This window comes from Vitis vinifera, chromosome 18 (genome assembly GCF_030704535.1).
Source record: "Vitis vinifera cultivar Pinot Noir 40024 chromosome 18, ASM3070453v1".
NCBI lineage: Eukaryota > Viridiplantae > Streptophyta > Magnoliopsida > Vitales > Vitaceae > Vitis > Vitis vinifera.
Genome location: NC_081822.1, coordinates 25,766,709 through 25,790,870, shown reverse-complemented (window position 1 = coordinate 25,790,870; position 24,162 = coordinate 25,766,709). Strand labels below are relative to the sequence as shown.

At 37.8% G+C, this 24,162-nt stretch overlaps 1 protein-coding gene across 2 annotated transcripts in view; it reads left to right on the top strand.

The window, feature by feature from the left end:
• Nucleotides 1–24,162, top strand: part of LOC100251493 (DExH-box ATP-dependent RNA helicase DExH3) — a 75,892-nt gene that overhangs the window by 12,795 nt on the left and 38,935 nt on the right. For both annotated transcript variants that reach the window (XM_002269751.5, XM_010666899.3), the window contains exons 5-9: nt 11,741–11,836; nt 15,664–15,852; nt 15,994–16,153; nt 16,264–16,394; nt 17,098–17,268. In XM_002269751.5, the coding sequence (XP_002269787.1) occupies nt 11,741–11,836; nt 15,664–15,852; nt 15,994–16,153; nt 16,264–16,394; nt 17,098–17,268 (747 nt within the window). The remainder of the gene's footprint in view (nt 1–11,740; nt 11,837–15,663; nt 15,853–15,993; nt 16,154–16,263; nt 16,395–17,097; nt 17,269–24,162) is intronic.

Genomic DNA, 24,162 nt, shown 5'->3' with positions numbered 1-24,162 from the left:
AGGAGGAAATTCTGGAGTTGTTCAAGGAATTCCACGACCAGAATACGTTCCTCAAGAGTATCAACAACACATTCTTAGTGCTGATTCCTAAGAAAGGAGGGGCCGAGGATTTTGGTGATTTCAGGCCCATCAGCCTTTTGGGGGGCCTCTATAAGCTGGTGGCTAAGGTGCTGGCCAACAGGCTTAAGAAGGTTATAGACAAGGTTGTTTCCCATGATCAGAATGCTTTTGTTAAGGGTAGGCAGATTCTTGACGCTTCTTTGATAGCAAACGAAGTGATTGACAGCTGGAAAAAGAAGGGGGATAAGGGGGTTATCTGCAAGTTAGATATAGAGAAGGCCTATGATAGCATAAATTGGAATTTCCTATTGAAAGTCATGGAAAAAATGGGTTTTGGCGCTAAGTGGCTGAGGTGGGTGTGGTGGTGTATTTCCACAGTCAAGTTTTCAGTAATGGTGAACGGATCGCCAGCTGGTTTCTTTTCGAGTTCCAAGGGGCTGCGTCAAGGAGATCCCTTGTCCCCTTACCTTTTTGTCATGGGAATGGAGGTGCTAAGTGTCCTAATCAGAAGGGCCATGGAGGGGGGCTTCATCTCAGGGTGCAAAATTCAGCGTAATAGAGGCCGGGCTGTCCACATTGCGCATTTGCTATTCGCCGATGATACTATAGTATTTTGTGAGGCGAAGAAGGAGTACTTAACGAATTTAAGTTGGATCTTGTTCTGGTTTGAAGCCGCGTCCGGGTTGAAAATTAATTTGGCTAAAAGCGAGGTTATTCCAGTAGGAGAGGTTCAAAGGATAGAGGAGCTGGCTGTGGAGTTAGGTTGTAGGGTGGGGAAGCTTCCGTCTATTTACTTGGGGCTGCCGCTGGGGGTGCCTAATAAGGCGACTTATGGTTGGGATGGTATAGAAGAAAGAACGAGAAGGAGGCTTGCTCTTTGGAAGAGCCAATATATCTCAAAGGGCGGGAGGATCACGCTTATTAAAAGCACTATGGGTAGTATGCTAGTTTATCAGATGTCGTTATTCCGTATGCCCATGTCCGTGGCTAGAAGATTAGAAAAATTGCAAAGAGAGTTCTTATGGGGGGGGGGGTCTCATGGAGAGGAAAATTCATCTGGTAAAGTGGGGGGTGGTGTGTGGGGATAAAGAAAATGGGGGGTTGGGAATAAGGAAGTTTACTATTATGAATAAAGAGCTTCTTGGCAAGTGGATTTGGAGATTCGCTTCGGATAAGGAGACTCTTTGGAAACATGTGCTGGAAGCAAAGTATGGTCAGGAGGGTCATGGTTGGAGGACCAAGAAGGCTGTGGGTGCGTGTGGTGTGGGGGTGTGGAAGGAGATTTTAAAGGAAGCTGATTGGTGCTGGGATAAAATGGGGTTCAAGGTGGGGAAAGGCAATAAAATCAGCTTCTGGACTGATGTGTGGTGCGAGGAATTAGCGCTGTCTCAAAGGTTTCCGCATCTTTATACCTTGGCAGCCGATAGAAATGCAAAGATTGAAGATTTATGGGATCAGAATGTTGGGGATGGCGGCTGGAATTTGCGTTTCATAAGGGATTTCAACGATTGGGAGGTGGAGCTGGTAGGGGAGTTGCTCCAAGCGCTGAGAGGTGTTAGGATATCTTGGGAGGATGACTCTGTTTTTTGGAAGGGAGTGGGAAGCGGTAAGTTTAGAGTGAAGGAGGCGTACAACTGGTTGGATAGGCCTATGGATGGCAACTTTCCGAAAAACAGGATTTGGGTGGGAGGAGTCCCAACTAAAATCATGTTTTTTACGTGGGAAGCGACTTGGGGAAAGATCTTGACTCTTGATAGGCTACAAAAAAGAGGTTGGCAGCTTCCGAACAGGTGTTTTTTGTGTGCTTGCGATGCGGAAAGCGTGGATCACTTACTTATTCATTGTACAGTGGCTAGAGAGCTTTGGGATTTAGTGTTGGGCTTAGTTGGGGTCAAATGGGTGTTTCCTAAAACTGTAAAGGAGGTGTTATATAGTTGGGGAGGTTCTTTTGTGGGAAAAAAAAAGAAAAAATTCTGGAGTTCCATTCCATTATTCATTTTTTGGATGGTTTGGAAGGAAAGGAATAGATTAGCTTTTAGGGGGGGGGGGGGGGTTTAGCAATTCAGAGGTTCAAATATTCTTTTGTTTGTTATATCTGGGGTTGGGCTAAGTTGTATATGGAGGAGAAGCCGTATTCCCTGTTAGATTTCCTGGAGTGGATAGCTTCCAGTTGAGGGGTGGTTTGTTTTTTGATTTTTGCTTGTTTTTGGCCTTTGCTGCCTGGTATACGTCCTGTATACGTTGAGGTTTTTGCCTCTTTAATGAATTGTGTTTACGTATCAAAAAAAAAAAAAAAAATATGGCTTTAGCAATTCTCTCAAACCATGCCCTAGGAGATTTCTTAAGCCTATATAGCGCCTTCTTTAGTCTACACATAGAATCATTGCAGAAGTTGCCATCAAATCTTGGTGGAGCCTTCATGTAGGCTTCTTCTTCCAAATCACCATGTAAGAAGACATTTTTAACATCAAATTGCTGAAAGAACAACCAAGGTTGGTAGCCGAAGATGATAAGACTCAAATAGTGTTCATCTTTGCCACTAGTGCAAAGACTTCCATTTTGTGCTAAACCCTTTTTGCTCTAGTAAATGACCCAATAAAACCACAATCCACATGATTGTATGCCTTTTCAAAATCTATTTTGAAGACTTCCCTTTCCTCCCTTGAACTCCTTTTCTCACCCTCCATTTTATTAACAATCAAAACAAAATTCACAATTTGTCTCCTCTTAACAAAGACTTCTTGGGAGATGTAGATGGCTTCATGCTGAAATCTTCGTATACGCCCTGATAAAATCTTAGCTATAATCTTGTACAAACTAGTAACTAGGTTGATAGGTCTGAATTTTGAGATTTTGTTGGGTTGACTCTTTTTTGGCACTAGAACAATGAATGTGATATTGGTGCTCTATTATCCTGTTATTGTGGAACTCTAAGAACACCATCATAAGATCCTCTTCAATCACATTCTAACACTTCTGATGCATTGCAATGGTGAAACCATTAGGCCTAGGGGCCTTTTTCTTGTTCAACTGAAAAAAGGCAAAGCATACCTTCTCTTCTAAAAAGGGATGGTCCAGCCATGCAACACTTTCTCTTGATATGAGTGACCAATCCAATCCTTCTATGCTTCAAGAATTGCTTGGTGGCTTGGAGTGTAGCTTACCAAAAAACAGCACTATCTCTTTTGAAATGTTTTCAATGTTGCCTAGAGTTACCCCCTCTTCTTCTATTTACCTATCAAAAAAAAAAAGTTACCCCCTCTTCAAACACTAATGATTTTATGAACTTTCTATTTCGTCTATCATTGGCCACCCTATGAAAGTACTTAGAATTGCAAATTTATTTATTTATTGTATCCATTTAACCCTAGATTTTCGTCTCTAATGAACCTCTTCCTTTAATAGTAATTCCTTTCCCTTTCTTATTGTTGAAAGTTCAGGAGTTAGATTCCCTTTTTGCTCACTTATATCAATTTTGATAATGTCTGAAAGAGTGTTCTTCTTTTTCTCCTTTAAATCTCCAAAAGACATCTTATTCCATTCTTTCAATTTAGATTTGACAAAATGTAGCTTCTTTATGAATTTATGACCTTCCCAACCACTGTCTTGACACTCATGCTACTAAGAACTAAATCTTTCCTTAAAATTTAGGTGAAGCAACCACATGTTCTCAAATCTAAATGGAGTTGGACCCCGCTTAAATGGGTTAGTATGTAGGATGATTGGGCAATGATTAGAAGTCAGTTTGGGAAACACTTCTTCGAGGCATTGAGGGAAACTTTGCTCCCACTCAATTGAGTACAAGAATCCATCCAACTTCTTGCAAACGGGAACTTCGTGCTTCTTTGACCAAGTGAAAGAGGTGTTTCTAAACAAAGGGTCGATTAACTCACTTTCTCTTATGCACTCATAAAAAACCCTCATACTAAGTTTTAACCTAGAGCTACGTAACTTTTATGAGATTCTTGTTATGACATTGAAATCCCCCCGTTACACACCATTTTGGAGAGGTTAGACCAAAAAGGTCTTGAAGCTTTATTAAAAAAATCCTTCTTTAGGTTGGAATTATTAGGACCAACAACTAATGTGAGCCAAAAAGTTTCCTCTTCATATGAAATCAACTTAATTGTTATTGAAAAAAGACCCTAGTAAAAACTTTGAATGCCTAAATTTGTTTGAGTCCCATATTATCATAACCCATCCTGATGCCCCACAAGCTGGAAGAATGACCCACTCCTTATTTGTAACTTTCCACGTGCTACCTATGAACCTCCTATCACAAGTCTCCTTTTTTGTTTCTTAAAGCATCACAATGTTTGGGGTTTCAAGATCAAGAAAGTCCTTAACGAACCTTTTTTTCTTTCTAGAACCCAACCCTTTAATATTGCAACTAATGATCTTTATGCGAACACTTAAGAGCCTAACAACTACATGATCAAAACCTAAGAATCACTAAGAACTCCGGAAAAAGGTCTATACTTCCTTCTAAAATAAACCTTATTCATAGATCGTGCATTGCTATTGTTCATTGGGATGAAATTTTCATAGCATTTGTCTAGCTTGATTTTCATAGTTTCCAAAACCGACTGTACACTGGTCATTTTAGTATGTGTGAGATCCTTTATGTGAAATCCTTTCAATGAGGAGGAGACTAGTTAAGGAGGTTGATAGTTGACTGTGAAAAGCTTCTCGCTAGGGCTTCCCTAGTGAGAAAGAAACGCCCTTTGGCTCTTGGCTAGGGATATCTTAGGGGACTCCAACCTTTAAAAATGGGATTGCAAACATTAGGGACAAATGTTGAGACAAATTTATTCACTGGGGTTACAGCTAGGGAAACTAGAGTGAACCCCCAAGGTTTCATCAAAATAGATTGAGACTGGTCATGGTGAGAAGCAGGAGCAAGGGAAGGAGGATGTGAATCAGAAGCCCCATCTAGAATCTGGCCCTCGACAGTGGTTTCCAGGTTAGAAGGAAATACCTAAACTAGAACATCATAGAGAAGAAGCCCTCCTCCTTTCTCAACCGCTTTGGTGCCTTTCAGGGTCATTTTTGAGTTAGGACAATGTTTTCCTTGGATGAATGCAATCGATCCTGGACCCTTTACAGGGCTTCCTTCATTTGATGGACCGGTCAAACCGTTCTCTATGGACCTTTCGACCTCTTTGTAGGATCACTCTTCAGAATAGGGTGTACATTGAAGTCCAAATCGAATCTAGCTGTGATAGACCCATCCTCCCTTAAATCCCTTTGAAACTTCAGATTGCAATCTCCGTTTGTGATCAAACCTTTAAAGGATGAAGGCTAACTACTCATGTGAAGCCTTAGATTGTTTGGTATTGGCCTTTGAGCCAACATCTCTTGTGAAACTGCAATGCATTGGTTCTCAACAGAGGAGAAGACTGTTCCTTGGACCTTTAGGAGAAAGGAATCTGATGGGCCAATCTTTAAATGTAACAAAGACTGACCCAAATTGCAAACTTTGCATAATAAAAGGCTTGGACTCCTTCTAATTGGGTGGTCTTCCTTTTGTTGAGACATAGGGCCTGGAACCTTCTCCACTCTGTGGCCTCTCGCCATATTACACCTTATCAAAAGGAGGCCCGGGGGCTGAGGGAGCTTTAGGACATGGTGGGCTTTCCACTTCTTCTTGGCCTCTCTTCCCCACAACATGGCCTTTCGTCCTTTCTAAGACTTTGTTTGGCCTTTGTTTTGAATTTGAAATTGATAGAAGAGGAGATGGAGTACAACTGTTACTCATCTTTTCTCTGGATCTGCCATGTGTCCCCCTAACCTGATTTTGTCTAGAGACAAAACCCCCTCTTGTTGAGTCAATCTTGCCTCTGCCACAAGTTAACTTAGCCCTCCCAAGGCTTCTTTCTTCCTCACCACTAGAGATAGAGATTGTGACTGTGAAGGAGGCGGAAAGATTCTTGGAGTGGCTTCATGGGAAGAGAGTGCTTGGAGATGTGGATGATATGGTGGTTTGGACTGAAACAAAGAGTGGAAAGTTCTTGGCCAAGTCTCTCTACCTTGCTCTAGAAGTGGGCTGCCCTTCTTTGTTTCCTTCTAGCTGCATTTGGAATGTGTGGGTACAACCCAAGATTAGTTTCTTTGCGTGGGAGGCTACGTGGGGCAAAGCCTTAACCCTGGATTTTGTTCAGAAAAGAGGATGGGCCTTGGCAAATAGATGTTTTATGTGTCTTGAGAATGAGGAGACCATAGACCATCTTCTTCTACATTGTTCATAAACAAGGGTCTTATGGGATTTACTCTTTACTTTGTTTGGGGTGTCTTGGGTGCTACCTTCTTCAGTTAGAGAGACTCTCCTTAGCTGACATGGTTCTTTTGTGGGCAAAAAGCGTAAGAAGGTGTAGAGAGCTGCTCCTCTTTATATTTTTTGGACGGTTTGGAAGGCAAGAAATAGAGTGGCCTTCAAGGATGATGTGTTATTGACACGAAATATGGGATGAAAAATAATAAGTTCTCTCTCTATTAGATTGACTATACACATGGTTTATATAAGAGATTACAAGAGAAGAAATAGGAAACAAGAGACATAATAGGAAACTAACTTATTCCTAAACTAACTTATTTCTAAATCATAAAACTATCTATTTACAGAAATAGGAAACTAATAAACCTATCTATTTACAGAAATAGGAAAAAAAAAAATTCTCCTATTCTATTTATAGCTCAACACTCCCCCTCAAGCTGAGGAATAGATGTCTTCCATTCCCAGCTTGAATACAAGATCGTGAAACATTGAACTGTTCAGCCATTTTGTTAGAATATCAGCTAATTGATGTTCTGATGGAACATAGGACATACACACTACTCCTTCCTCCAATTTTTCTTTGATGAAATGTCTATCAATCTCAATATGTTTTGTCCTATCGTGTTGTATAGGGTTATGAGCAATATTGATAGCTGACTTGTTGTCACAATAGAGCTTCATAAGACCATCCCACTTGATTCTCAAATCATCTAGAATAATCTTCAGCCAAAGTAGTTCACACAACCCTTGAGCAATGACCCTAAACTCTGATTCTGCAGACGACCTTGCTACCACATTCTGATTTTTACTTCTCCATGTTACCAGATTTCCTCCAAGAAAAGTACAATACCCTATAGTTGATCTTCGATCCACTAGGGAACCTGCATAGTCAGCATCGGTGTATGCTTCTAGAGCAAGAGTATTGTTCTTCTTGAACAAAATTCCTTTCCCGAGGTTGCCTTTCAAGTAATGTAGCACCCTGTAAGCAGCTTGAAGATGAGGTTCTCTTGGATCATGCATGAATTGACTAATCACGCTCACCCAGTAGGCAATGTTTGGCCGAGTGTGAGCAAGGTATATGAGTCTACCAACCAGCCTCTAGTACATTCTTTTATCCACCATTGGTTCCTCTTTAGCTTCTCCCAACTTGTGGTTTGGATCCATTGGGGTAGAGACTGGTTTACACCCAATCTTCCTTGTTTCTACCAATAAATCAGTCACATACTTTTGTTGAGAGATGAAGATCCCTTGTGTGGAATATGCCACCTCAATACCGAGGAAGTACATCAGTTTCCCTAATTCCTTTATCTCAAACTCTGTTGCTAATCTCTGCTTCACTTTATGCTTTTCTCTCTCATCATTTCTAGTCACTATGATGTCGTCAACATAGACTAGAAGAGCAGTTACTCCCCCTATAGCCGAGTGCTTAATGAAGAGAGTGTGGTCACCTTGGCTTTGTTTGTACCCAGACTCTTTCATGACTTTTGCAAATCTCCCAAACGAAGCCCTGGGAGATTGTTTTAGCTCATACAAGGCCTTCTTCAGTTTGCACAACTTGTTACCTGTGTTTTCCTCAAATCCTGGTGGGATGTTCATGTAAATCTCTTCATCTAAATCACCATGAAGAAATGCATTCTTAACATCATACTGTAAGAGTTGCCAATTGTAGTGGGCAGCCATTGACAACAGGATTCCTACAGTATTCATTTTTGCAACTGGAGCAAAAGTCTCCTGATAATCAACTCCATAAGTTTGAGTGTACCCTTTGGCTACCAATCTTGCTTTATGTCTCTCTAGAGATCCATCAGCCTTATATTTCAGTGTGAAAATCCACTTGCAATCAACAATGTTTTTTCCTTTCGGTCGTTCAACAATCTCCCATGTTTTATTCTTTTCTAATGCACTCATCTCCTCTCTCATAGCATCCTTCCATTCCCTTTTTGTCAATGCCTCAAAAACAGTGTTAGGAATGATAGTGGTGTTTAGACTCACAATAAAATTCTTGTGGGCTGGTGATAAGTGCTTAAGAGACACATAGTGGGATAGTGGATAAAGTGGTCCGTTAGTGCATTCTCTGGTGCCTTTTCTGACAGCAATGGGAAGGTCTAGGTCTAGGTTGTCTGTTGAGTCAGTGGAAGTTTCGCCAGGTTGTGTATGTAAAGGTGGGTCTGATCTTACCGTGATTTCATTCCCAAGGTCTGAGTTGGATTCTTGGACCTGATTTTGTTCTGGAATGACCTTTTCCCTTGAATACACCTTAGGAAACTGTGGAAAATTGTGAGTGACACTGGCTGGAACAGACACAGGTTCTTCATCACCATGGGTTGAGACATGAGGAAGATCAAGAGGTTCAAAGGACTCATAAGGACTATCTTCCATCATTGAAATCTCCCCTTGAAGAGAGGACTTGTGGAAAAAAGGTTTATTTTCTGTGAAGGTGACATCTGCAGAGATGTAAAATTTTCTAGCTGAGGGATTGTAACACTTGTATCCTTTTTGAGTGGATGAGTAACCAAGGAAGACACATTTTATGGCTCGGGGGTCTAGCTTGTCTCTATGTTGGCTGTGGATGTGAACAAATGCAGTGCACCCAAATACCCTAGGAGTGAGCCCATTTGAGGTTCTGAAGTGTGGATAGAACCTCTTAAGTATCTCGGCGGGGCTTTTGTTGTCTAATACTTGTGAGGGAATTCTATTTATCATGTATGTGGCAATAAGAACAACTTCCCCCCAATAGGACTTAGGAACATTCCCTTGAAAGAGTAAGGCTCGGGTTGTGTTGAGTAAATGCCCATTTTTCCTCTCGGCTACCCCATTTTGTTGGGGTGTGTTAACACATGATGAGTCATGGAGAATGCCCTGTGATTGAAAATAGGGTGACAAAATCTGGTTGAAGTAATCTCTAGCATTGTCTGTCCTAAAGCTTTTTATTTTAATCCCAAATTGGTTTTGAACCATTGAGTGGAAATTAGGTATAACAATGTAAACATCAGATTTTTGTTTAAGAAGAAAGATCCATGTAACCCGAGTGCAGTCATCAATTAAGGATACAAACCAACGAGCCCTAGAAACATTAAGTATAGTCGAAGGATCTCATATGTCACTATGAATCAAATGAAAAGGATGAGAACTTCTTTTATTGCTAATAGGAAAAGATACACGAGTATGTTTTGCCAATTCACAAGTTTTGCAATGAAACTCAGAAATATCTAATCCTTGGAACAAATGAGGAAACATGACCTTTAAAACCCTAAAAGATGGATGACCTAGACGTAGGTGATACAACCAAATGGTATCTTTATTTGAGGAACTGAGAAGAGACAACGACAAATTATTACTAGTTTTCTGAGATGATTCAAGGTGGTAAAGACCGCTCATTTCCTTAGCAAGTCCAATCCTCCTCCCCGAGCCTTGTTCTTGAAAAACACAATAAGAAGGGAAAAAATAGCATAACATTTAAGATCATGGGTAAGCTTTTGAATGGAAACAAGGTTGGCCGACAATTTTGGTACATGGAGGGCATTTTTAAGAATAAGGGTAGGTGTGATGTATATGTCTCCGAAACCTGTAACGGTAACTAAAGAGCCATTGGCCACTACAATTTTCTTGTTACTTGGGCTTGGGGTATAGGTATTGAAAAGTTGAGATTTGGAGGTCGTATGGTCTGTGGCACCGAAGTCTATTATCCAAGAGTCATCATAAACTCTGTGTGATGCATATATGCAAAAAGAGAATGAAGGTGTACTTGAATTTTCCAACATCTTCCACGAAAAAACCTGATCTCTTGGAATTAAGGCAGATCGCGAAACAAAAAAATCAACAAATATGAAGGCTCGTAAAATAACACGTGAATAAAAAAAAAATCCAGCTATGAAGGTTAGAAAAATGGCGATGAAGGCCAGAATGATGCCTAGGTCTTAAAAACCTACAGCTCTGATACCATGACACGAAATATGGGATGAAAAATAATAAGTTCTCTCTCTATTAGATTGACTATACACACAGTTTATATAGGAGATTACAAGAGAAGAAATAGGAAACAAGAGACATAATTGGAAACTAAGTTATTCCTAAACTAACTTATTTTTAAATCATAAAACTATCTATTTACAGAAATAGGAAACTAATAAACCTATCTATTTACAGAAATAGCAAACTAACATAATAGGAAAAAAAAATTCTCCTATTCTATTTATAGCTCAACAGTTATCAATCCCGAGACTGAAATACTCTTTTGTTCTTTCTATTTGGTTAGAGGCTAAGTTGTTTATAGTTGACTGCCCTCTAACTATAATTAATTTTATTGATTGGTTGAGCTCTTATTAAGGTTGTTTTCTTGGCCAACTGGGTGTTTTTCTTCTTTTTTGGCCTTTTTGGCGGTGGGTGTATAGGTATTGTATACATTGAATCGCTTTTTTGGCGTCTTTTTATTTATGAAATTCTCTTTACCTATCAAAAAAAATAAAATAAAATAAAGATGGATGGCCAGTTTGGAAGGTCCCATTAGCATTATTTAGATGTTTATCCATTATTTAATGTATTATTAGGTAGTAATGGGATGGGATTTAGAGATTGAGAGAAGATCTCATTCTTGTTTACATGGTACCTACTATAATTTTCATTGATTAGATTTCTCTACAATTAAGTGGATGTACACCAAAGTAATAGGTTGCGTGTGCAAATTTTTACTATGAAAGTTGCCTTCAAGTTTTATTTTATTTTATTTTTTTGATTGGAAACAAAACATATTCATTGATATGGATTTAAAAGTACAAGTGAAAGATGAGGAATCCTTACCAAATTTACAAAATCTGATCAAAAGAAGAGGTGGAGAAACCTTCTCCAATTCTAAGAAGAACTATACATCGATAGAGCACAACATGAGACTATACAAGGAGCGGCAACTCAACAGTCCTTAGGGTTTAATACATTTACAAAAGGAACCTGAATCATTGCTCCTCCTTTCCCTATTCTAAACCTTTTGGCCTGGTTTTGGGAGTTTAATCTCTTAAGATTTCAATCCTTTTGGGAAAGAAATGCTAGGATTTTTGAGGACAAGGCAAGGAATTCAGAGGTTCTATGGGATACCATTCACTTCCTTGCTTCTTTTTGGGCATCTTGCACCACAACTTTTAAGGGCATTTCCCTTAATGTGATTCAACTAGATTGGTTAGTGTGTGTAGTTCCAAGGGCATGGGTTAGTAAGGAGACGTTGCTTTTTGTAATTACCATATGGATTTTTGCTTTTGGTATTTAGTATGTTTAGCTTTTGTTTGTGGGAGGATTCCTCAATATGATGCATTGTTGTTTCTTATCAAAAAAAGATTTCAATCCTTATTTTAATGTATAGTGCTGTCCAGGCCACTCATGGTTTACTTTTTAAAAGAATGTGCTATTAATCTATAGGAGTCACCTGAAGGTAAGAAGATGCTGGACTTTAGGAAATCTCTCCCTGCATTTAGAGAGAAGGAAAGGTTGCTCCAGGCAATTGCACGAAACCAGGTTTGTCCTTGAAATTCATATTCTTATTATCTGGATTTTCATTCCAGAATGTCAAACATATTTGTATATTTATTATTAAGAAATGTATTTTTCATGTTCTATCTTAATAAGCATTCTGCTATCCTTTTTCTTGATACACACGGTTGGCAGATTACGCAATGTCTTATATTTTTTTCATTGTAAAGGCAATTGTAAAGGCATGTACATTTGTGCTTATTTCAATTAATGCTTCTCCTTCCAGGTTTTTCCAATTTACTAGGGTTTTAGTATGTGCTTTGAAGGAAAAACATCAGGGAACATTTGTTCCCAAAAACTTATAGATTCGTATAGCTGTTTATTTTTAAAAAAGTTACTTCATGTTTGGAGTAGTGCCTTGTTTGAATTAGCTGTTGAGAAGCTAAAACTCTTTTTTTAAGCTTTGTTGGAGGAATTTTGTTAAAAAGACTTTTTGGTTTTAAAAAGAGCTTAATATAGAAGTTAGGAAAATGTTACTTTTATTAGAAGTTTCATACAATAAAAAAAATTTACAATACCAATATTGCCTTATGACAATTATGACTTTAGCTTCGTCTTCAGTTTCTAGTTAAAATAAAAAACAAAAACTATTCTAAATGGGGCCTAAGTATAGTTAATAAATAATAAGTGGCTTCCTAGCATCATGAAGACATGAACTACTGTTTTCTTTGATGAAGATGTGATCTTTCTGTGCTTGATGTCTGATATTGATTGAAGAACTTGAAATATAGATGGTTGCTAAAGCTAAAGTGCAATAATTTTTTTAGTTAGCCAGTCTCGTTAAGCAATTTGGTTGTTAAGATAATAATATCTTCTGCATTTATGTTACACTGTATAGTGGTAAGGGCCCTTTGGGAGATCGTCCTTGTCCTTGTTGGGGTTCAGTGGGTGTTCCCAGAGTCAGTTAAAGAGGCGTTATTTAGTTGGAGGAGCTCTTTTGTGGGGAAAAAAAAAGAAAAAGATCTGGAATTCGATCCCGTTGTGTATTTTTTGGACGGTATGGAAGGAAATGAATAGATTAGCTTTTAAGGGAGGATCTTTAGCTATACAGAAACTCAAAAATTCTTTTATTTGTAATTTGTGGAGTTGGGCTAGGGTGTAATTGGAGAGGAGTCCTCTTCGCTCTTAGGCTTTTTGGAGTGGGTAGCGGCCACTTAAGGGTGGGTGAGGTTGTTTGTTTTTTGCGTTCTTGTTTGAGGCTGCTTTGTATACTCCCTGTATGCTGTGTGGCCTTTTGCCCATTAATATACTTGTGCTTATCTATCAAAAAAAAAAAAATATCTTCTGCATTTATGAAATGCAGTTTAATGCACTGGTGGTTGTCTTATATGTTGATTCAAGTGGTTCACTTTTGGAGGTTTCCTGTTTTTGCTTGCACATTACATTATGACAAGAGAACATAGCTTATATGAGGAATTATTAATTATCAGCTTTGGTTTGTTATTATTTTATTTTGTGTGTGGTGCAGATTGTCCCTTCACCTTGTACTAGTCTAGTTTTCTTTACGTTTTTTTTATAGGTAAAGCAAAAGTGTGTATATATAAAATGAAACACCAATAGAGCACCTCAAAGTACACAAGAACTATACAATGATTGCCTAAAGGTGCAACCAAATTTCTTCAGGTTGACCTATGTCTTGAAGTAGGTGTTTACCTTTTTTTTATTTTTTTATTTTTTATATAGGAAAATACAAACTAATAGTATATAGGTTCCTGGCAAACTGGGGGCAACCCAAATAGATTGGACATAAAGAAAGGGCATTAAAGGTGAAAGGAAAGTCAATAACAGAAGCCATACGCTAGATTAACCTCTTTCCTTAAAATCGATCAAAACCTAACAAAAATTGGTTAGAAACCACTAATAAATCCCTACACCACTCAAAAAGCAAGTTGAGAAATCCATACACCACTCAAATCCATTTTTTGTACACTTGTGAATTGGGCCCAGTATATAGAGGACCACACAACAGTTAAATTTTGTAGATCGGTTGAGCTTAAAGTGAGGAGAAGGGTCTTTTTGCTCCTTTCCCTTTTTGCCTATATTGCGTGTTTTTTTGTATATTTCGTGTGTATGATGCTATGCCTCCTCTTAGGCACTTTTAATATATGTTTTCCCTTTTGTCTATATATATAAAAAAAATCAAGTTGAGACAAGACACTCAAAGCTTGTCCAAACTATCAAGTCTTAGAATGTTTTTGGTTCCACTCTTTCTGGATTCTCTGAAACAAGCACTACATACTATTTCGTCACACTTTCTTGCACCTGTTTCCTGGAAAACTCCCATGCCAACTGGGAAAAACTTCCTTACTGATCATAGAAGCACCCAAGAAATACCAAAATGGAAGAAGAAAAGCTTGCCACAAGATGCGAGCTTTACCACAATGGATCAAGGCGTGTTAGCTGATTCCTCAGATGTAAGCAGAGGCAAACAATAATTAACTTAATACTAACCCCTCCTCATAAGTTGGTTGATCATCAGAATTTTCTTCCATATTGCCTCCTTGTTTAAAAAGCCTCACCTTTGAGGTAGCCTTGGAGCCCTAAATCTCCTTCACAAGGAAGGAACCACAAGTATTCAAGTCCTATAGAATTAGTTGAAAATTCCCCATTCTTGGCACACCCCTTAAATAAAGTACTTTCAGCTACTCTGAACAACCAACTAATCTAGTGAATACACTGAAAGAACCACTCCAATCCCCAACCATGGAAACTCCTCAGGAACCAAGGGTTCAATGGCCCTGTTCACTTGCGGTAAACCAAATATCCATACTCCAAGCATCTTCATGCAAAGTAATGTTGAAAAAGGAAGGGAAGGAGCTTTACAACTAAAACTCATTAAGCCTCTTCCAACAATGCCAAATGATTATACTCCTCCAGGGCAGATTCTCTGATAGCTCACTCTCTCCTTATAGTCCCAATCTTAATTTACTCCAACAAGATAGGCTTTGTACACTACTTCCTTCCCAACCACACATTTAGTCCCAATCTTAATTTGCTCCAACAAGATAGGTTTTGTACACTACTACCTTCCCAACCACACCTTTATTTCAAACTTCAAGCTCCACAGTTTTTTTTAAGTTTTAAGAAAATTTAAGTTGTTGCATCTTGTATCTTTTATTTTTAATTTTTTTTTGGTTATATAGGCATATCAAAGCTAATATTCTAATGGGTGCCTTAAAAAAAAAGGGCACGAACCAAGTATGAAGGTAGTGTACAGAGAGCACCAACAGGTCAAAGGAAAAACTGGAAGAGGGAAATAAAAGACTAGAGACCTATGACCTATCCCCTCAAACCATCAACGGAATTCAAAAAGAGAGATCATTAATCCCAAGCAGGATTCTATACCAATCAAAAGGGTTTTGAGAAATATCTCTTCAGCTAATCATCAGAATGCTCTTCCCCTCTGAATACTCTGCCACTCCAAAAGCAACCAAGGAAACACTAGAGAGACCAAGCTATACACATTTCACTGCCCGCCCACCCTCTGTCATGCCGACCCTATAATAACAACCTCTTCCATGGTGGGAACACCTTTTTACATCTTTTTTCTACTGTATTGTTTATTCATTTTAAAATTGTGTGCAATGTGAAAGGCCATTTTTCCTTGAAATGTGTCATCAGAATGGGAACTCTCGGTTCTTTAATGCATGTTACAATTTGTAGCTTTCAAGCTTATATTTATTCTATTGACTCATGAACCATAGCACCATGGATGTACCACGAGTTGCTTTTCAGTTAACTTGTGATGAAGAAATAGTTAAAAAAATCTCTGCAGAAGTTACAGCATTCTTAGTCAGTTCTTATAATGATAGGTTGTTGTGGTTTCTGGGGAGACTGGATGTGGTAAGACGACTCAACTTCCTCAATACATATTGGAGTCGGAAATTGAATCTGGTCGTGGAGCATTCTGTAGCATAATTTGTACTCAGCCTCGAAGAATATCTGCTATGTCTGTTTCTGAAAGGGTGTCTACAGAGAGAGGAGAGCCTCTGGGTGAATCAGTAAACCCTGTTTCCCTTTTTGTTTTCTAGTTCTTTTAGTTAGCATTATCAATTGCTTATTTGGCACTCAAAAAAGAGATGATTCCCATTTGAATAACTCTTTCATCTGGCAACTAAATCACAACAGAGATTTTTCATTAGGTTGGCTATAAAGTTCGATTGGAGGGAATGAAAGGAAAAAATACCCATCTACTTTTCTGTACCAGTGGTATTTTGCTTCGAAGGTTGTTGAGTGACCGCAACCTGAATGGTATAACCCATGTTTTTGTTGATGAAATTCATGAGCGAGGCATGAATGAAGGTACACTTCCTCATAAATTTGGTTAAACTTCTGGGCTTCTTTTAAAGAAACCTGGTATATGGTTCCAGTTTTTTCTTTGGTTTTTTTAACCCTGTTAAATTTTTTTATAGATTTCCTATTGATTGTGTTGAAGGACCTTCTCCCACGTCGTCGGGATTTGAGATTGATTTTAATGAGTGCTACTCTTAATGCTGAGCTCTTTTCCAATTTTTTTGGTGGAGCACCAACAATTCACATTCCGGTAAGCTGAAATTTGAGTTTGTTTTCATTGTATGTTAAATCAAAATTTCGTCCTAGTGTCTACAGTATGTAAGCTGTGAGTATCAGCTACTAAAATATTTACATGTCATTCTCTAGTTTTGTTGTTCTGTTACTTAAGTCAGGTTCCATTTGGAAAATTCTGTAGTGTACAAGGAGACAGTGGCGGAAATTTTTTTTAAGGGAAGAAAAAAGAAAAATAATATATTACATTCACCATCTTAAATTGTAAAGTCACTAATGGTATTCATTGTTGTTTAAAAAATTAAGTGAATTTAAATATTAACTATAACAATATATCAAATTAAATAACCAAAATGCTAAGAACATTGAAAGAAAAAGGTTCTAAGTTTTATGAACAAATTATCAAGAACATTAAAAGGTAATTTTTAAAAGACTTAGAAAAATAGTGAGGAAACTTACTAGAGTTTTTGAATAATTTTTGTAGCAAAAAACCTTAAAAATTTTCAAAGAATTCAATAAATTCTCTAATAAATTTTGAGATTTTTAAAATAATTACTTGTAAGATAGTTGAAAGTAAAGGCTTTTATTTAAAAATGATCTATTACACATCCAGTGACAGCCCCATCTGAGCCTTAATTGGGTCTGCCACAGCAAGTAAATGAGATTGATTCATGTTATCTTTCTCTACATGTTTTGAAAGTGCATTTGTATGTGAAATTCAGGGCTTTACATATCCAGTGAGAGCCCACTTTCTGGAAGATGTGTTAGAAATGACAGGATATAAGTTGACTTCATTCAACCAAATTGATGATTATGGCCAAGAGAAAATGTGGAAGACTCAGAAGCAGCTAGTACCAAGGAAAAGGAAAAACAAGATCACTGCTCTTGTTGAGGTATGGCACAAAACTGGAAACTAGGTTATTTTCTGGGATTCTGCACAAATTTGAAATTTATACTGTTGTATTGCAATAATTCACATATTTTTCTCCATCACAAAAAAAAAAAAAAAAATCAAATATTTTGTTTTGATTATTTGCATTGCTCTCAGGCCACTTGTATCAGCTCTTTCCACATAGCAAATTGTAGCCTTTATTATTTCGTGTATAATATTAGTATTTGGCATATAATATAAAGAATGAACCAGTTCTCTTTTCCTTTCTTTTGGTTTGAAACTTTTTCTCCTACCCTTTCTTTTGCTTTGGAAACTTAGAGATCTTATACTTATCCTTGAGATGTTCAATATAGTGCAAAATATGGCTATTGATGATGAAGTCATTTAGCAAAGTGAGGAGTCAAGCACTTGGTTTCTTTTATGGGGGATTTCTTACCTCCCAGAAGGATGTTGTGTGGTTCCTAGATTGTATTGTGTTGTAATCTTCTTCAGATTTGCAGCCTGTTTTGCTTTTCTATGAAATTCATTAAATTCTCTTTCTCCCTTTGATCAGATTATATATATTTTAGAAGGATTTGTTCTCCCAACTTGTTATTTCTGGTAAATAGAAATTGAAAAAGTATTTACCACTTCGTCTATCCAGATCTTGCCTGATTAGATGGGAAGTCTATATAGAAGCCCTTTAAGTAGCTCTTGATATCATGCCATAAAGATGGATCATGTTTCCAGCCTTGATAAATTTTCCTGGACCTTTCTCAAGACTGTTGGGGGTTCATTAAAGAAGATACTCTTAAAGTTGTTGTAAAGTTTCATGCTACTGGGGTATTAGTTGTAGCATCAATTTTGCTTTTTCATTGGTTTAGTTCCTAACAAAGAGGGATCAATTATGATTTAACATTTTAGACTTATTAACTCAATTACTAGTCTTTGCAAGGCCATTGCCAAGTTCCTTTCAGTTCATCTTTGTGAAGTCCCTCAAATGCTCTCCTCGTATTCTAGTGGCTTTTATTAGGGTAGATCAATTATTGATGTAGCTTGGTCACTAATATATGTTTGGATGATAACTTTCATTCCAAGGAAAACTTGTGGTTTTCAAAGTGGATTCCGAGAGGCTTAAAATAATATGGATTAGGGTGGCTTGGTTAACTAGAGGGACAAAATTGGACCAGGATGGTTGTACAGAGGTTGGAAAACACTGATCAGGATGAAAAGCAGGAGCAAGGGGAAGAGAGGGCAAATCGGAAGCCCTATCTAAGTTCTGGCCCTTAGCAAAGGTTTGTAGGATTTAAGGAAATACCAGGAATGGAGGACCACGATGAGAATAACCTTCACCTCCCTCAACCTCCTTAGTATCTACGCTAGACATCTTTGGGCTCGATCTCCCTCATTCTCATCCTTACAAATGACAATCCTTTTTTATCCTTCGAAGGGCTTGATGCTTCTAAGGGAGTTACCACTCTCTCTCCTCCCCTTTGAATTTCTTGTCCTTCTTTGCAAGACCTTTCTTCTGATTAGGGCTTTCTCTAATCTCCTTGTCGCCACATGTCAATACGATCCCTTCCTTTCTTGAATCCCTTAAGATTCCAGCAAAGGTGTTTTGGACCATAATTGAGCCTTCACTAGATGGATGTAGACTTATCGATCATGCTCGTTGAAGGCTGCACAAACTAGAATTATTGGAGATGGACTTCAAACCTGCAACTCTTGCATGATTGCTTTGGGTTGAATCTTTTGTGGTGGGAAAAACAGTCCTCTACGCCTTTGGAAGATTAAGATAAATTGGGTCATCCCCTAAATACAACAAGAGTTGGGCCATACCATAGTTTGGGCCCTTTCTTGTTCTAGAGGTTTGCTTCCTTTCCATTAAAAATTAAATTCCAAATCAATCAATCACTTGATTTTGGCCTACTACATGACGTGGGCTCCCCTCATAAAAATGGGCTGGCCTCCTTATTGCTGCCACAAAAGGCCTGAAGGCTTGAATAAAATGGGCTGCTCCAGTCTTCTTAGGCTCTTTAATTGGAAATTTGAATTCCTCAAGGTGAGCATGGGAAGCTGTCCATTGTTTGCTCCCTTTTGCGCACACAATGGTGTGGAGACTCCTATAACTTTTCCAAGCCAAGAGTTAAAGGGTGCCACTTTCCATATATCAATATCTACCGATCCTAAGGAGTCTCATTCCCCAGCTAAAGGTCATGTTTTAGGAGAAGATTCTTCCTTGTCATAAGGTTTTCACATAGAGGGTCTCACACCTAGTAAAATGACTACCATTCAGTTGGTTTTAGCATATATGAATACCAAGTTAGTCAAGTATTGTGAGAATGTCATCCCCATGGGTAGTAGTTGCCCACGATCTATTGGTATGGTATATTTAAGGAGGAAGTATGGATCTTTATCTGGAGGTCTTAGTGCTTCTTTGAATCTGATCTTAAGGTTTACAAGCCTTAAAGTGTAGACATGAAGATCATTAGTTGTAATATTTGGGGATTGGGATCTAGAAAGGAAAGGAGTGTCATTGAGGATTTACTCTGCTATGAATCTTTAGACATTGTAATGCTTTAGAAAACAAAAAGGGAGACATGCGATAGGAGGTTTGTGGGCAATGTGTGGAAAGATAAAAATAAGGAGGGGACTTTTCTTTCGACTTCTAGGGTGTTAGGAGGGCTATTGATTATGTGGGATTCAAATAGTTTCAGCTATACAAGGGTGGTATGAAGTCCTTTTCAGTAACAGTCAAGTTAATTTTAGTTGAGGACATTTTGGCTCACCTCGGTTTATTATCCCAACAATACCACTGTTAGGAAGGATTTCTGAATGAAGCTTCAAGCCCTTTTTAGCCTAACCTTTCCGAAATGGTGTAAGGGTGGGGGTAGGGGGATGGATTTTAGTGTTATAAGAATTTTGGAAAAGTTAGGTGGTTCCAAATGTTAACCCTTAACATGAGGGATTTTGATGGATTCATGAGAGATAGTGAGTTAATTGACCCTCCTCTCAAAAATGCGTCTTTCACTTTATCAAACATGTAAGATTTCTCAATTTTCAAGAGACTCAAATGAGTGTGAGGGCAAAGGTACCCTCACAACCTTTAAGAAGGTCTTCCTAGATTGATGTTTGATCATTGCCCAACCGTCCTAGACACCAATCCTTTTAAGTGGGGACTAACTCCTTTTAGGTTCGAGAACATGTAGTTGCTACACTTAGATTTCAAGGAAAGATTTAGCTTTTGGTGGAGAGAATTTCAAGGCAAATGGGGGAAGGTCATAAATCCATGAAGAAGCTACAATTTGTTAAATCAAAACCTAAAGAATGGAAGGTGTCTTTCAGGGATTTAAAAGAGAAGAAAAAGAATATTCTTATAGATATTGCTAGCATTGATGTTGGTGAGTAGAAAGAGAATCCGATCCAAAGCTTTTAGTAATGTGGGCCTTAAGGAATAAGGAGTTGGAAGATCTATTGTTAAAGGAAAGAGGTGCATTGGGGGTAAAAGGCTTGGGTGAGATGGATAAAAGAATGAGATTACAATAAGTATTTCCACAGGGTGGCTAATGGTTAGTGAAATAGGAAATTCATCAACTCCTTGGTGAAGGAAGAAGGGAAAATTTTGGATAATCTTAAAAACATTTTGGAGGAGATGGTGCATTTTTTGGAAAGTTATACTCCAAGCCTTGGGAGATTATTTGGATTGGTCTCCCTTATCAACAAAAAGTTCTATGTGGTTGTACTGCTCCTTTTCCAAAAAGGAGGTTTATAAAGTTGTTTTCCAATTAGACAAGGAAAAGGCCCTAGGCTAGATGGTTTCACCATTATAGCGTTTTAGGAGTCTTAGGATGTAACTTAGGAGGATATACCAAATGTTGTTCTCAGAGTTTTACAATTATGGGATAACAAAATCAAATCACTAATGATACCTTCATTCCTCTTGTGTTGAAAAGGACTCAAACAAAAAAATCTCAAATTTCAGACCTATCAGCTTCACCACTAGCTTCTATAAGATCATAGCTAAAGTCTTATCAAAGCATATCGAAAGAGTCCTTTGTGAAACCATTTATGTTTCCCAAGGAGCTTTTATTGAGAGAAGACAAATTTAAGATGCACTTTTGATATCTAATGAAATGGTGGATCAAAAAAGATGTACAGAGTGGAAGAGGTAGATTTTGAAAAAGCCTTTGGCTATGTGGACCAGGATTAGAGTGGCCTTCCTATGTAAATTTCTTTTGGCAATATATTAAGGTATAACTCTTGTTTTATATTTATATTTTGGGAAATTGACCTACTTGCTCTGTTTAACCATATTTTTGTATCTTTGGGAAGGATTCCTCATTTTCACGTGTACTTTCAATTCATTATCAATGAATGGTTGTTTCTGAAAAAAAAAATGTGGACTAGGGTTTTTTAGACCATTCGTTAGAAAGAACAGGGTTTAGTACAATATGGAGGTCTTGGATGAGGGGTTGCTCTTTTTTACGGCCTTAGTGAATGAAAGTGCCATAGGATGGGATAAGGCATCCAAGGTTTTAAGATAAGGTGATGCTCTTTCCCCATTCTTTTTCACCATAGCAACTAATGTTTTAAGTATGATATTGTTGAGAGTGGAAGAGAATGGTTTAGAAGTCTTTCTAATGGGTAAGAGTAGGGCTAGGGCGTCTATTTGCAATTCGCAGACAATACCATCTTTTTTTTTCTAGAGTTTCTATGGAAAAGTTGCAAAGCCTTGAACCAATCTTGTTGGTTTTTGGGCATGTATCAGGTCTTAAGATCAATTTAGACAAGAGTACTCTCTTTGGTATTGAACTCAATTTAAGAATCTTCAACGGTTATCACATGAGTTAGGATTTGATTTCCAAGGTAGCCTTGATGCTTGAATGTAAAATCTTAGAGTCACCTTTAACTTAGCTAGGTCTTCCATTAGTGGGGGAATATAAAGGAAAGTGTGTCTTGGGATCTAGTGATTGATAGAATTTTGAGAAGATTTGATTTTGGGAAAAAACCTTCTTGTCATCGAGTCGAAGAATAACTCTAATTCGATCATGCTTGTCTTACATTCCTAGTTACTTCTTATCTTTTTTCAAGATTCCATTATCAATGGCTTTAAAGATTGAGAAATTGCAAGGAGATTTTCTCTAATCAGGGTTTAGAGAGGGAAGAAAGATCATCCCATCAATTGTGACCTACTATGTAAGCCTAAGGAGATTACAAGCTTGGGGTTTCAGAAGATTTCTCTAAGGAATGATGCTCTCTTAGTGAAGTGGCTTTATGGTTTCCTAAGGAATTCTCTTTGTCATCAGGCCATATTGAGCATTTATGGGACATATTTGAATGGGTGGGATGCTAACATTTTGTTAGATGGCCACATCGTTGCCCCTAGAAGGGCATTGCATAGGATTTTTTGGAGTTTTTTTGCACACACCTGTTTTGTAGTGGTAAGAATTTGTTTCTGGGAAGATTTGTAGTAAGGGGATCAACCTCTTTGTTCTTGATTTTCAAGTCTCTTTAGAGTTGTCATAGTTAAAAATCTTACCATCACAACTATCATTGGCAACTTTTTTTTTTTCTTGGAATTTTAATTTCTGTTGTAAGCTCATAGACTTGGAGATTGAGGACCTAGGAAACTTAACTCCTCTCTCACTCGTGTGCATTTGTCTTCAACAATCTCAGATGCGAGAACCTGATCATTATTGTCTTCAAGCTTATTCTTATTAAAATCCTTCTCAATGGCTTTGTCTAGTATATCAGATCTGGTTTCCTTTTTTCTAGCCAAGTTTTTATGGAAATCTAAAGCCTCATCTAAGGTTAAGACCTTTGCTTGGCTAGTGACATACAAGAAGGTAAATACCAATGACATGCTATAGTTAAGAAGACCTTATAAAGCCTTTAGTCTAGACTAGTGCACTTAGTGTATGGGGAGTGGAGAAATAGTTGATCATCTTTTTTTTTTTTTTTTTTCAACATTGTTTGATAACTTTGGGCTATGGAACAATCTATTCAGGTAAGTTAGGATGGATTGGGCTCCACAGAGGAGTATGTGTGACATGATGATCATCTCATATATTTGGGGAGCTTTATTAGAGGCAAGATCTTTTGGCAAATTGCTTATCTCACACTGATTTGGATTTTGTGGCTGGAGAGAAATGTTAGGATTTTTGAGGATTGAGTGGAAGATGTCAAAGACACTATGGGATCTAATTCACTTTTATCCTTCTCTCTTTGCCCCTTGCACATCTACTTTTAAAGGCATTTCTCTCAATTTTGTTTCAGCTTTGATTGGTCTTCAGTGTATAGAACAAAAGTGTTTGGATGACTACAAGAGGAGCTTAGATTGGGATTGAGGAGATGCTATGGTATTATCTTTGTGTGGACTAAACCATTTGTCTATGGCTCCTTGTATAGTGGAGTTTAGTCATTTTTTGATTGGAGGATTCCTCATCCTTTTCATTTACTTTTTATCTATATTTAATATGTATTTTGTTTCTGATAAAAATTAATTAGCATTAGGGCTTCTTAGATCATATCGACTAAGAAAGGTTTTGGAAATAGATGTCATGCGTGGATTAGGTTGTTGAAATGGATAAGTGTTAGTGTTAATGTTCCAGGTTTCATTGCCAGCTAGAAGTTGCATCCCTGGGGAAATTTTTTGAAATATATTATACAATCTGGTTTGATGGTGTAACCTTGCCCAGTTATTTCTCCAGTTTTCTAGTTCACTCATTTGACAGTTTGGTCTGGTGTAAGACTGATGCTTTCTGTTAACACGATGCCTTACCTTCCAATTTGTCATGTATACTCAAAAGCAAGTAGCATTAAAAAATGGGGCAACAAAGTTTCTTTGAAGGCACTAAAACTTCTAGTACTAAAATTTTAGTAGATTCATTTGTAGTTTTTCACATAGTACTTAAAT